The sequence below is a fragment of the Phaseolus vulgaris genome, chromosome 5, assembly GCF_000499845.2.
Source record: "Phaseolus vulgaris cultivar G19833 chromosome 5, P. vulgaris v2.0, whole genome shotgun sequence".
Lineage (NCBI taxonomy): Eukaryota > Viridiplantae > Streptophyta > Magnoliopsida > Fabales > Fabaceae > Phaseolus > Phaseolus vulgaris.
The window spans coordinates 9,059,821-9,075,161 of record NC_023755.2 but is presented as its reverse complement, the minus strand read 5'-3'; the positions used below and the strand labels follow the sequence as shown (position 1 = coordinate 9,075,161).

The following is a 15,341-nucleotide window of genomic DNA, read 5'->3' as shown; positions in this document are numbered from 1 at the left end:
CTACCTAGCCTGCTCTTTATTCTGTTGACCACTTTGTCCCAAAACTTGCCCCTCTTATGACACCCCCCTATAGGCATCTGCAAGTACTTAAATGGAGTTCTCATCACTTCACAATTTAATATTGTCACAAAACGGAGGATCTTCGTCTGATCCACCCCAACCCCACAAAGTCTACTCTTGAGGAAATTCACCTTAAGACCAAATGTCAACTCAAAATAATTCAAAATAACTTTTATGTTAAACACACTTTTGATATTTGCCTTACAAAAAATAGAGTGTCATCAACATACTGGAGCATGTTTACCTTAACCAACTTTTTCCCGATCTCCAAGCTCTCAACCAAGTCTTTCTTTAGGTTAAACAGTCACTCATAGCTAAGATAAATAACTAATCTAAGTAGTGATCAACATATCACAAGTTTGCTCACTAGATATGAATAATGTATTTATACAATGTTTATGCATTGTTTTCTAGTTTGCTATGTGAACACGAACAATGTTCGCTATGAAGCTTCCTAGGGCAGATAAATTTGAGAAACATTTTAGCACTATGCAACATTATTTATATTTTTCTTCTTCTTCTTGATGAATGACTTTAAATAGACATTAAATAATATAGTAGTTGTAAATTTATTTCTGACCATTATGGAGTTTCAACTTAGTTGAATGTCGTTCTTGCGTCTGAAGAGCTTGAATGTGAAAGATGCATTAAATTCAGATCATGCACCATTACTTTTTTTTTCTCCTTTATGAAACATCCTAATAGTTTTATATATTTATATCTTCTTGGAGAGTGTGCATTTACTTGAACTTGTGTAGAGTGGAAATTCATATGAACCATATAATATTTTCAAAGTTGACAATGCTAGCATTAGGGAGTTGTTGAAGAAGACACTTTAGCTCTTCATCCAAGATTTCATGTGACTTGATCTTTTTATGGATCCTCTTGATAGGCGAAGGTAGTGAATATTCCATGCATAATAAAATAAGTATATGGATATTAATGTAGTACAAGGTTAGCTTAAATTTATGTGTGTATAGTCTAAGCTTTTGTCAAATATTTTATCAGACGTAAAATAAGACTGCATAATGTTATATGGTCTGACCAAAGAAATATTTGTGTCTTACATGATCTATTGTTGAATAAATACTATCTTCTTACAAACAAAACAGGACCATATCTTACACGTAGTTGTTTTTAGCACTTAAATAAAATCATGGGTGTTGAAATTTTCCTAACAATGTTATATTAAACTTTAGAATTTTGAGTTTCAAGTTATTAAATTATATTACAGTGAAAATTTAAATTATATTATGTTAGATTAGGAGTTTAGAATTATTTAGAATTTTGATGTTAATTTATTTATTTAGTTTTGTTTATATTTAATATATTACTTAATGTTTTTATTGATTGTGTTTTGTAAGTTTTCATGCTCCTATTTATTTATGTAGTATTGAACTATAAAAAATTTAAATATTCTTGAATGGGATAGGGTTATACCTTTAATAAAAAAAAGAGAGTGAGATTTACATGCATCATACAAAACATAATTCTAGTTGCACACGAATAGAACATATATATTGATAAGAGTTTGATTAATTTAATATGCATAAGTGGTGATTACTAGAGATGGTGAAAGAATTTATACATTTTCACAATGTAGTGTTGATAGTAGAGACAACAAAGTAAAGATGAAATGTTCTTCCATGAATTATTTGAATGGGAGAGCATTGCCTGTTTTCAAAATTAGAGAGCATCTTCTGTATGAGATTTCTTACAAATTATATAATGTAGACATCACATGGTGAATTGTTAGATTTTCCAACCGTGTACCAAATTGTAGAGTTTGTTGATTCAATAATGGACAACATATTGGAAGACATGATCTGTGGTGTTGGAGTAGACTCTTTTGCTAAAGTGCATATGTATGAATTTATATCTAGTGATATACAGACTCCATTATACCATAGTTCAACTAAATTCACATGATTAACAACGGTGTTAAGATTGATGAATTTGGGTAACGAATGAATTGACCAATAACAAGTTCACATAATTGTTTTAGTTGTTGAAGGAAATGCTAATAGAAGGGAAATCAAAATATAAGGCAAAGAAGATAATTTGCCCGATCGGTATGAAATATAAAAATTTACATGCATGCCTTAATGATTACATTTTATATAGAAAATAGCTTGAAGAGTTAAAATATACAAAAATGTGGATTGTTACGATATAAGGTTAGGATGATTATGAAGAGAATAATGAAAAGGCAACAAAGGACAGTCCCCTTAAGAGAGCAATTTGATAGCTTTTACTAATTTTAAGGGTTAAGCATTTGTTTGGAAATTAAAATGATACTACAAACCTTAGATGACACGCAATTGACCAAAAGTGTGATGAATTGTTTCATCATCAACCCGATTCTTTGTAATGAAAGAACATTGATAATGAATTTTCTCAATTTTGAAATGAATCAAGAAATCTAAGACTTAGACTAGCTACCAATGAAATGAATTTGTTTGGTCATTTCAGTATTAATCATATTTCATGACCTATTTTGCTAGTGATTTATAACTTAGATCCCGGTTCGTGTAAGAAGCCCAAATACACAATGTTATCTATGAGGATCTTTGATCCAAAACAATGAGGGAATGATATAGATATTTATCTCAACCCGCTAATTGAAGATTTAAGATTGTTATGGGAAGAGGGGATTGAAGTGTTTGATGGGTTCCAAAGAATCTTTTCTTATGTATGTCATGTTATTTTGTACAATTAATGATTTTGCTACATGTGAGAACTTGTAAAGTTATAGAATGAAGGATCATAGAGCATGTCTTGTATGTGAAGGAAACACATCATATGAACCGTTAAAACATGAAAGGAAAAAAATACATATTTAACATCAAATAATTCTAAAAGAATTTCACTCATATCTCATATTGAAAAAAGTCTTTAAAAGGACAACAACAACATGACATTTGTCTCACTCTAAAAATGTTAATTTAAAAAAAAAAAACAAAGAACAAGACAATGTTTTTAACGTATAAAATAAAGATGTTAGTATTTTTTTTCTCTTTCATAAATGTACAAAATAGATGTGACACTCCAATAATATAATACATGTGAAAAAGAATTTTTGTAATAAATTAGTTGAAATAATTCTCAACATAAAAAACAACAATATATTACGTGATTTACTATATAACCAATGAAAACAAGATTTTATCAGATAAACAACATTAACATTAATTATTGTTTCAAAATGTAAAATTTCATATTTTTTTATATATAAAAAATGAACCAAATAAAAATCATATACGATAACCCTTCAACCGGTATAAAAATTATATATTATATTCAACCGATACTCTTTGGTGCTACTCAATTAGAGAAAATTTATAATCACTCATATAGGGTCAATGGAATCCATAGTCGTTTTTTTTTCAATTTGTTTACTTTCAATTTCAATCATTTATATATGTGTCCACTCAAACGTGTCCTTGATTTTATGCTTTTAATTTTTTATGCATGTTACATTAATTATTGGTCATTAAGTGGGCACATTGTCTGGTTTCAGATGTCCCAGTTCTATTGCAACTTGCAAACCCTAATTAGTGGTGCATCATAGCTAGCCAAATACCATATATGCTCACCTGGAATGCCTTGATTTGTTGCTGGACATGTAGACACCGACGGGTCAAAGCATTAGTTTTTTTCCATCAATACTATTATATCTTAGCACAATTATATGAATCTTAGCTTATCTTTTTCACTACATCATTTATTATTCATTTGCCCTACATGCAGCATCAACAACCAAAGCTACCCCACCTAGTATTAATTACTGTACCATTCATTATTTCTCTATATAAGGCTCCCTTCTTCACCTTTCAAACTCATCTTGCATCTTCTACATCTATAATTTGCTTCTATTTCTCTCACCTTAACCATTTCCATACACCAAAGAAAAAGGGTCACTCACAAAATCCTTTTTATTTAACATGTCTTTTTCAGAAGGTGTGTTTGAGTTGGGGATGGAGTTCTCAGAGGCCAACAATGTTCTTCTTATGTCACTGATGGAAGAAATGCAGGAAGAAGATTTCTGTGGTGATGATAGACTTGTGAATATGATTCAGTCATTGGAGGCAGAGATCAGTGACACTGAAATTGATCAAATCTGTGAGATGGAACACCTGGACACATCATACAGTGAGCCTGATCATTGGGTTGACATGAACATCATCTCTTCCTTGCCCTTTGATGAGATGAATTCATGGATCCCTTGTGAAGATGAGATGATGGAGCATGCATCAATGGAATATGAAGCTGCAAATTATATTGATGATTTTCAATTGTCTTATGAAATTTTCTTAAAGCAGCAATATAGAGAGACTAGTTATTTGGCACAAGGACCAAGTGATCTAGTTTTCTGAAATAAATTTAGTATTCCAAAAATTATCTGTGAATGTGTCCATATCTACATGTACATGTTATTCCCAAAATTAATGGATATTCCAAAAATTAATTTTAGAGAGAGCCATTTGAATAAATGCTTTTGAATTTTAAAATTCATACTTGTTATTTTATAATTTTATTTTTCCACTCGTCTCTCAACACCACAACAATATATCTTATCATATAAAAAGTCGAAATGAAATTTGCCCCACACTTTATTTTAAAAAATTGAATATAATTATTTTAAAGAAAAAGCATATTCATTCATTAATTGTTCTTGAGAAAGTTGACTTTGCCGATTCGTCAAACAAAATTATTTAGTATTTACTGATGACTCAAATTAATTTGATAAAGATTCTTTTTATTCTTTTCCTGATAAGAAAGAAAAACTTTCCAAAGAAAAATAATATAGAGTAGTATTTGAGTTTTTTTTACCTCATAATATATAGCAACCTCACAAATAACATATATTAAAATAAATAAAAAAGAAATAATTTTATTGGTAACATTTCCCTATTGAAATAGAGGATTGATGTCGAGATCAATTTGGTTTATAGATGATTAATGTATATAGATCGAAATTTAAAATGAAAAATATTAACAATATATTAATATTAAGTTGGTTTAAATAAAAAATTTGAAATTAAACTTTAATATAGTGTTGATTAAATAGTTAGGCATTCTTAATTCGTACATTGTATGAACATGTATTCCGATGTTGAGCAAGGGACACTTTATTTAGAAATTTTATTTTTATGATATAATAAATTTATTTTCATTTTGTATGTTATTGTTTTTGAGTTATTGAATACGATTTATGTATGTTAATAAGTTTGCATTAGACTATATATTATCTTCATCATTTTTCTTTCTTTTGTATTTAATTATATTTTCAAATAATTAATTATGATTAAATATAAATTGATTATCCTATAAGTTGTATATTCTCACATATAATTGATTTTTATAAGTGAGTTAATTGGTTATCTTTTGTAATGATTGCTTATTTAGAACTTGTTTGAAACTCGTAGTTAATAAATTATCACTTAAATAATTCATTACATTGTTCTTGTTGAGTTTTCAAATTTAACAATGAACAAAATAATCAATTAATCTTTAATATAATCGATCATTTCGAGTTTGGTAGGGATACGAGGTTTACAGTAATCCATTAGCTCCAAGAATAATCAATTAGATTGTGCAAGTTGTGCTTTCAGAAACAATGAAAAATAATATAAAATAGGTTACCTTTATAAATAATACATTAAATTAGTGTTTAAAATAAGTTTTCTACAAAAAAAATAAAAATGAGTGTTTTCGTAGGTTGAGAATATGGTATCTAGTTTTCAAGAGTTTTGCTCACATGTTGAGTGATTTCATGTAAAGTGAAATTGTAATCAATTTTTACCACGATATTAGAATTAATCCCTCTTGAGAAAATTTTAATTAGATATTGATGAACTTCCCTCCCATCCTCATAACGGAAATTCGAAGATTGGAAAATTTTTAAACTCCAAGTTTCTTAAAGAAACTTAAATTATTATTTTTCTAGGAAAGATCTTTGAAGATAAATTAAGGAACAAATTACTTACCTTTAGTTATCAAGCAATTTCATTTCTCATTTTCTCATTTAGGGATAGTAATGCGGGTTGACCTGTCCCATATTTCTTGTAAAAGAGGTGATTTCTGGAATTGATGAGGTGCAAGAAGAAATTTGAAGGATGCAGAAAGAAACAATCTTTTTATTATTACGCGAGCATATGGGCTAGCATGTTCCACTTTATCCTTAGTCCGGACGAGCCTAAGCGGGTCAGCGAACTAAAAGATTGAGCCTAACCCGCATTTTGGCTAATTCTCTATGCACCACATCACTTTTGACTACACCCAACACCTAAAAAGAAATTGATTATTTTTCCCTTAGTCATTTAAAATAAGGCATAGGGTTGATTGAGGTGCAAAGTTCATTCCAGCGACTAACAGAGGCAAGAGTTGTGTTGCGCGGAGAGTCGGCGACGGAGCCGAAAGTTGTGGTGTTTGGTTGTCCTGGTTCAGCGGTGGTGGTTGGTTGTACAAATTCATTAGAGAAGGTAGTGCTCATTAGAGAAAAACAGTAACTTTTTCATGAAAACTGGTGCACTCCAAATATGGTTATCCGGAAGTGGTTTTTGTTTTAGTTGGAATCCGAATGTCGAAATTCGAAGGTTTCCCAAATATTGTGATTCATATGCAGAAAAGGCGAGTGAAAACGTCAGGATGTGAATATCCACAAACGACCCGGATATAAAAATTCAGAAGCTATTATGTAGTCATTGTTCTGGATAAAGAAATTTAGAAGTATTCCAGATATGTTAACCCATAATACAATATGAAAATTGCTTTTTTTTCATTTGAGGCCATTTATGAAATGCATAGGAACATGGTGAGGACTAAAGGAGGAAGATCTTCTAAGGTCGACCGCATGTGACCAACTGCATATGTGAGAAGAAAAAGTGGTGGTCATAGTAATTTAACTGGAAATGAGGACTTTGAAGAAAATATTGAACATGAAGAAGTGGAAATTGAGGATGAAGGCTATTCAGGAGTGTCAACGAATAAGTCATTACTGATTAATTATGAAGATCATGTGGCGAGACAGTTATGGGATGGTTTGGTAAGTAATGAAGATTTTATACACTACAAGAAATAATGATGGTAGAGTCCCCAAAAGAGCAACACAAAGTGCAAAAGAGAGACGTTGCATGAGGCTAGTGTGGGCTTAGCGTCCCAATAGAAATGAAAGCTAGTCTTTTGGTGGCTATGCATTAGAGAAAACCTCTAATGGGACACAAATTTACAAGGTAGTGTTGGCTAAGCCTACATAAAGAAAAATATATTATTTAATTATAGTGTAGGTTTGGATGACACTAAAATCGATATAGAATTAAATAATTATTAAAAAATGGACTTTAAGCCTCACTCAACCTCGTAAAATCGGCTTATAAGGTGAGGTTTGCACCCACTTATATACTATGACATGTCCTAATCTCTAGTCGATGTGGATCAACACACACCCCTCACGTTGAGGCTACCAACTCGTGCGTGAGACTATATATTATTGGTGGTCTGATAACAACCTGATAGCGGATGACTTGATAAGTCCAACAAATAATCGCGCTAGAATAGGCTCAAAATGATTATGATAATACCATATTAAGAAGTGGACTTTAAGCCTAACTCAACCTCATAAAATCGACTTATAAGGTGAGGTTTGCACCCACTTATATACTATTAAATGTCTTAATCTCTAGTTGAAGTGGGATCTCCAACAATAATTAAACTTAGCATCACCGTTGGGGACACTGCGTGAGAAAGCAAATGTGAGTAAATTGTTGATATTGGGAACACTATCCAGGAAATAAATATGAGTAAAATGCACTTAAGGAGAGCGAAACGGTCATGAAGACAAAAAATGAAAAACGAAATTAAGGAGAGCAAAATGGTTATATGGACAAAAACGAAAAACGAAAAACGAAATTAAGGAGAGCGAAATGGTCATGAAGAAGACGTAGGGATTTTGGGAGGAATTTCGGAATTTTGAGTTTGAAAGTGTGAGATAGAAATGAGAAATTGAAAGTGTGAGAAAATGAAAACGTGAGACAAAAATGTTTTAATGTTTTATTTTCTTTCTCATTAAATAACTTAGCATGGGCTAAGGTGACAATAAACATCCACATCACCTTAGTGTCACTTATACCTATGCTAAATGTAATAAAATATTAACTTGCATCCACTTTGTGTCTCTATTCTCGATGCAGTATCATTTTGCAAACTTATTTTTTGATTGCATCTACTTTGTGTCTCCATTCTAGAAGCTAACTTATTAGTATTATTTTAATATTTTTTATTGTGAGTTAAAGGTCTCCATCGTGGACACAATATTTGATGTTTATTTTTGTGTCCAACTTGATTAGACTTCACTCATGCCAGTGAACTTTTTTATAGCCCCGCTTTTTGTTAGCAGCTAAAATGGATTTTTCTTGTAGTGATATGACTGGTTAATTGAGTATAATATGTATGTATTTGTTGATTATTGTAGGATCATGGTGAGTTTAAAGTTGTTTCTCATGGGAGAAAGGTGAATAAGTTCGGAGTACCACATGAGTGCATAGAGGCTACAGTGCAAATGTTTAACTTAGATGGTCTTATTCATGCAAGTTATGAGAATGTAGATAGAGAATTGCTTTGTGCATTCGTAAAGAGGTTGCATCCACTTATTTGTTCCTGCCTGCAAGTCAAAGTGCAAATGAAGTTAAATCACTAAAGCAAATGTAAAGTGCAAATAAAAGGGTGTCATTGGTTGGTACCATTGACATGCGATCAACAAGAAGTGACTTCTTCAAATATTCATATCGTTCATCACCACCAAAGTTTAACATATTCTTGCTTCCATTCATTGAGTTCTTTTAACAAATTCATTCGAACAACAACCCAGGACTCTTCTCCATACCCAATTCAGCAGCAACAACACAGTATGCATAATGGCCATCAACCTTAACATCGACAACATCAAGAATGTATGGATGAAATCCTACGTGAATTGATCTAGCGTAAGAATGGATTATGTTGGAAAATTTGTGGTATGTGTCCTTCACTCCACAACTATCATGTTGTGAGTGTATGAAACCCACATGTTCATAATAAGAAGGGATTCGCTTAGTTGATCTCATAAATTTGGTAGGACGAGCCTTTACAACACCTTTTGTTCTGACCTTATCATGTGGTGTGTAGATAGATGTCTTTTTTGGAAAGGCAATCCCTTCCAACTTAATTTTGATGCTAACCTTACTTGCAACGTCAACCTCTTTAAAGCGCTTTGAGAAGACCTCAAACTCTTTCTCAATTGACAACTTAGATGAGCAATGTTCAGTTGCAATATCTTCAAAGCTTAATCGAGTCCATATTACACGCACTAATTTAAGTGGTATGCTACTCACACCAAATGAAGCCAATTGACATGTACATGGAAAATCATGAGTACATGTAAGAGTACATCCACCACAACTAATTTTATCAAATCTCATAGATTTAACTCTAACAAGCTTTTCGAAAATAAGGTTTAAAGAATATTTAGACACATGACCTACCAATTTTTTGTATGTTGTAACATTATACCGATGTCCCACAACATGAAAGCTCTTTTGAAATGAAGCTTTGATTGCATTATGTTGTAAAATAATCATCTTGTTGATCGAATCCCAACAAAAACATAAGTCCCCCATGGAGTTTTGAAGAATTCTCTTTAGGCTCCGATGTGGCACCTCAATTTTGTTACTTGTTATGTTTCCTAAGTGCATCACCTTATCTGTCCATGCCTTCACAAAATTTTCTTTATGTGGACGTAACCATGTACCTATCACATATTCAACAAATATAGTCCATGGAGAAGAAACAACTTCAAACGTATTGACACGATCTTCAAAGACCTCAACAATATCACAATCCACACTAGATCCCCAAGCCTGCATTACTTGATCACATACCTCTCTTGGATGCACTAACATTTTACATTTTTCTTTCACATTTTTATCGATGTGAAATCAACACAGCAAATTACAAGTTTTAGGAAATACAATTCTGATTGCATTCATTAAGACTATATCCCTATCACATACCACCACTAGGGTATGCATCAACTCTCAAAAATAACTCTTTAAAATAAATGGAGAGAGTTGAAGTGTTTTATTTTATATGAGTTTACAAGTACAAATTGGTAAGAGTGCATATAGTATTAAATTTTTTAATAAATTATTTAATTATAAATACAATCATTTATAATATTTAAAGTGACAATAACTAAGAGTATTATAATTGAAAAATATTTAATTATCTAATATTTTATCTGAAAAAAAAATGAAAGAACAAAACAGAAAATGTAGCTGGTAATATGATTATATATCTGATATGGCATGTGCAATTCAAACCTTAAACAGACTCACACTTTATAAAATGGAAGTCAATCAATCACATAATACACAGAAGCCAATAATGTTCAGTTGAAGGTAAGAAACTATTGCAAAATATCTATTGAAAGCATTTCCTTTGCTATTATAGGGTTCGATTATCAGGTTTTGGAGGGATCTCTTTTCCACTGTTAGGTTGAATGATGGTACGAATTGCGAAAACATTATTAAATAAAAATTAATTTTAAAATTTAAATAATTAATTAATATATTAATTAAATTAAATATTATTTTAAAAATTAAAAAATTATTTAATATTTAAATTAATTTATATTATTATTGATAAATAATTTTTAAATTGATATTTAATTAATTATCAAGTTTAAATTATCAATTTTAAAAAATTTAGTAATTAAAATCTTGATAAGTAATTAGATATTAATTTAAAATAATTTATCAATAATATAAATTAATTAAATATTAATAATTTTTTTAATTTTTAAAATAGTAATTAACTTAATAAATATAATAATTAATTATTTTTTCTCTATAATTAATTTTTATTTAATAATTTTTTAATAATGATGACAGCCAAATAATATATTAGTGTATATAAATTAAATTACTTTTGTGTATAAGTTAATTTCATATAAGTTTTTTACTTTTTATTTATATTTTTATACATGAACTAATTTTAGTTTAAGTAGAAACACACTTTATTTATTTTTTCTATTACAGATAGTGATAGAAAAGTTTGTCCAAAGAAACTCTTTCTCATTACCGTTTGCTACTTTAACTAATCCTATTACAATTTCTATAAAAAAAATGGATAAATTCATGATAAAGAGAACTCATTATAAAGAAATAAAAAGTGAAATCCTGTTTTACTCATTATCAAAAAACTTAATCATAACTAAATACATACAATTAACTTTAAAAAAAAAAAAACTATCTCAAGCTTATCTTGGTCATCATTACATAAATGCATAGTGAGGGAAGAGCACTAAGCAAAAACTAATGTGCAAAGCAAGGATCCTGTTGCTAGAATATCCATGATCATGTTTCTTGTTACAATGACTTTTGACTAATATATAAAGATATTGTTGTGGTGGCATGAAGACTCTCACCCTTTTTGCAATAAAGCATGGTACAAGATACTCTGGCTTCATGCTTCAAAGACTAGCATTGGTTGTCAACATTCAATTGATTAACATAAAAAAATATAATATATATGCTTAATTCCCCAATGATGTAGTCTTGTGCCAATAAGGATCACAAATGATGCTCATCACATGGGAGTGGGTTCATTCACCATCCATTATTTTAAAGTGATATATTCTAGGCATCTAATCTCTATCTTAATTAAACCCCACAAAAAAATAATGTAGTGCCAACATGTGCATCTAAATGTGAGTTGGGTGGTCACAAACAATGGTTTATCATCAATCTCTTCTTTGTTTAATTGGGTCCACTTGCTTTCATATTCATTGGAGGCATATCTTTTCAAAATCCTACATGCACAATGTGTAAAAGTTACCCAAAATCTTAGACAGCCCCACAAACCAGATTTTAAATGCCTCCAATTTTTATATAGATCATATGGAGATTTTTATTTCCCCATCCTTTTCTAGAGATTTGACATTATCAATATAAGTGGAATCAATTTTTTCTGCATTGGAACCTTATCTAAAATTAAAGAATTTAAAGTGGGGATAAGATAATCTCCATTTACTAAAGTGTTTTTTACACCAAAGACACTACATTTTTAAGTATAGATAGAAACACATTAAAAGATAAATAATGATGTTTATATTTTAAAAAGTAATTTTCTTTTTGCAAATAATTTATCTAGTTTTTTTTTCAAAAGTTTACACATACTCACCAATAATTACAAAAAAAGGAAAAAAAATAAAGAGAATATAAAATAATATTGATAGGAGAAAAATATTTTTATAAAGGATTATATGAAGAAAAAAATGTTTAAATTGTTAAGCATATTTCGTTAGTAAAGGATGCTATAATAGCCTTTAATATTGAATAACTATAAAAAAAAAAATATTAATGATTTTATTCTAAATAAAATCATTGAAAGCTTTTTAAAAAAAAATAATAAATTCTAAAAATTATTAAAAAAGTTATACTCAAATATTTATTTAAAAAATAATATTATTTCTTCCACAAAAATCATAAAAAGAATAAAATATTTTATAGAAAAATAAATTAAATACAATTATTTTTGTTTTTAAATTTATAATAAAAATATTAAATAAAATTAAGAAATAAGTGAAAAAAACTTTAAACGTGATGAGATGAGATATTGAAATTAACTTGAAAATATAGGATCGCAAAATAATATTTAGTTAAATACACTTAATTATTTATATTTACAATTTATGACCTAGTAAATTATATAAAATAACTATTAAAAGAGCATGCAAATTAGTGTTGCATTTTCCCTAGTTAACTAGTTATATAATAAATGTTACATGTGATGAAAATAATTTTTTCATCAAAATTGCGTCTAAAGTTAATTTGGTAAAGAGGGGATAACGATGAAGAGTTATATTTGTAGCATGTGCGGACAGGATATGAAAATAACTTTCTTATTCGGATTGGTGTCTAAAATCTTTGGTATGTATGAGATCTATTATAAAGAAATGTTAAAGGGTTAAGGTTGGGAAGAGTAGGTTTACTTAACGATAAAGGTGACTATTTTTGTATCTTTGAGTCTCTAGGTTGAATGATGCCTCTGTTTTTATATAAGGGTTGTGATATCCCTAAAATATCTCTATTATTTATTCTTTTTTTATTGATAAAAAAAATGAAAATAATTTTTTTATCTGATAATTTACCGTAATTATAATCAATAACGTGTACATATCCTCCACCTTCTAAAAAAAAGACTACTTACCTTTTCTCCTTTTTTCATGATTCTTATCATTTTGGAACCTTGGCACACTATCACTGGTGAAGCTTCCAATTTTGTATTCAATGATCACAATATTCTTATCTAGCATTCATAACATTTTTTATATCCACCAATAACTTCATGTTACTATGCTTAAAAGTTGAAGGATTGTGTGTCCTTCTAGTCCTTGGTCAACTATTTTTTTCCATATTTGATCTAGTCTATCTTGGAGTTAAAGAACTATATATGTACCCTTTTAAATCTTACTATTTTTTTGTGTGAAGTGCACAACATTTTTCTTTGTCCACTTCTTTACTGAAAAAGATGGAGAAAGGAATCATTAAAAAGAATATTATTTTGAAGTTGTTCTTTAATTATGCCCTAACACATAGACACCCATCAAGTGATTGTATAAACTATTCCTCACTTTATGCAAAACCCATTCACTATACTATGCAAAAAACTATTCCCCACTTTATTGCAACTAGAGGTTTCATCCACTGAAAGCTTGTCTTTTCATGTTTCCTTGTCCCACTCACAAAATTGAGGTTTTTGGGTCAGATTCTATGGTTTTTTCCATGAGATCTTGCTTACTTCAAGCCGTCCTTATTGCCAGAGCACACGAGCACATACACACACATTTGCTTAATTATTGCCACAACTTTTTTTAATTTCTCTATGCTATATGGATATGCAACATGCATGATCAATCAATAATGTAACATAGTTTTCTTGAGTGCACATGTGCACATGGCTGTCTGGTTCAAGGTGGTTGTAATGTCCCCTTCTTGAGTGCCTATATAAAGCCCCCTTTGGCTCATTCAATTCATTCATCTAAAGCTTGTTATCTCTTATTACATATTCTATTCTCTCTCTCTCACACACACTCTTTCTCTCTATCATTGTTCATCTTTTTTCTTCTCTTCTAGCTCTTTTCCTAAGACAACAAACCAAAAGAGAATGGCATCTCAAATGTGTGAGAGTTTGGCTCTCATCAAGGGGGATGATGAGCTGCAAATCAATGGTGCTCTTCTAATGTCATTGATGGAAGAGCCATCACCAAGTGATGAGAGTGATGATGACAGATTGGATAGCTTGATTAGGTCTTTTGAGGCTGAAATAAGTGGAAGCAAGATGGGGGATCATGATGATTCAGCATCCTCCACAGGTTCAGAAATGTTTGAGAGCAATGATATGGAAGAGAGTGGCACTCAATCATTGAACATGGGAGAGATTGAATATTGGGCTAATTCATCAAGTGAGTTTGGTGTGGGATGGGTGGACATGGATTTGGTGCCATCATCCCCATTTGAAGATAGAAGTTGGTGTGTTGACCCTTGTGGAGAGGAGTACTATGCCTTGGCAAACAACTACTTGGGAGATCATGGATACAATTCCTTGTGGCAAGACATGGCATGCAATTGATTCCTTTTAATAATTACTTCCCATATTGTTCATGTAAATCCATGTTGTAGCCCTCAAAATGTTTCTATAAAAAAAATTGGATGAGATTTTCATTATGAGCAAAAGAAAGTTCTTTGACATGTCAAATCCTCACTAGATATTGAATTGACAAGAAAGGGAAATTAAGGATGGAAACTATAATTGTTCAATAATTTAATCGATAGGTCCAATTTTTGAAAGAAAATAAATAGAAGAGTAAGTTATTTGCCTGTTTTAAAGGAAGTTATAAAAGTTGATTTTTAAAAGAAATATAGTATTTTTATTTTTTTTATTTGGACTAGCAATTAAATATAATTTTTAATTAAATGTGTTAAATTGTATCTAAGAAAAGTATTTCTAGGACACAAATTGAGGCTCTAATATCTATTAACACTAGATGATATTGGCTTCGATATGAATCTATAAGTGGAATCTCGGAAAATGAAAGCTTCTAAAATGCTAGAAAAGTTTTTTTTCAAATCAATGGTAATAAAATTAAACTAAATAAGTTTTGGAAAAAAATTAAAAGAGTCTCTTAGAAGAGTAAAGCAAGAATGTAAATGAACAAAATCATAAACAAGAAATATAGAAAG

General features: G+C 30.0%; 2 protein-coding genes across 2 annotated transcripts; one reads left to right on the top strand and one right to left on the bottom strand.

Annotated features, from left to right (window-relative positions):
• Window positions 1–8,909: 8,909 nt before the first annotated feature.
• On the bottom strand, window positions 8,910–9,962 carry LOC137833931 (uncharacterized). The gene has a single exon (XM_068642001.1). It carries the CDS (start codon window positions 9,960–9,962, stop codon window positions 8,910–8,912), a length of 1,053 nt encoding a protein of 350 aa, XP_068498102.1.
• Window positions 9,963–13,838: 3,876 nt separating this feature from the next.
• On the top strand, window positions 13,839–14,838 carry LOC137835093 (uncharacterized). Its single transcript, XM_068643440.1, has one exon. It carries the CDS (start codon window positions 14,266–14,268, stop codon window positions 14,728–14,730), a length of 465 nt encoding a protein of 154 aa, XP_068499541.1. The 5' UTR covers window positions 13,839–14,265; the 3' UTR covers window positions 14,731–14,838.
• The last annotated feature ends 503 nt before the right edge of the window (window positions 14,839–15,341 follow it).

Excerpts from the sequence above, each read along its gene's own strand:
- LOC137835093 (XM_068643440.1), top strand. The coding sequence starts at position 14,266 with ATGGCATCTCAAATGTGTGAGAGTTTGGCTCTCATCAAGGGGGATGAT.
- LOC137833931 (XM_068642001.1), bottom strand. The coding sequence starts at position 9,962 with ATGCAGGCTTGGGGATCTAGTGTGGATTGTGATATTGTTGAGGTCTTT.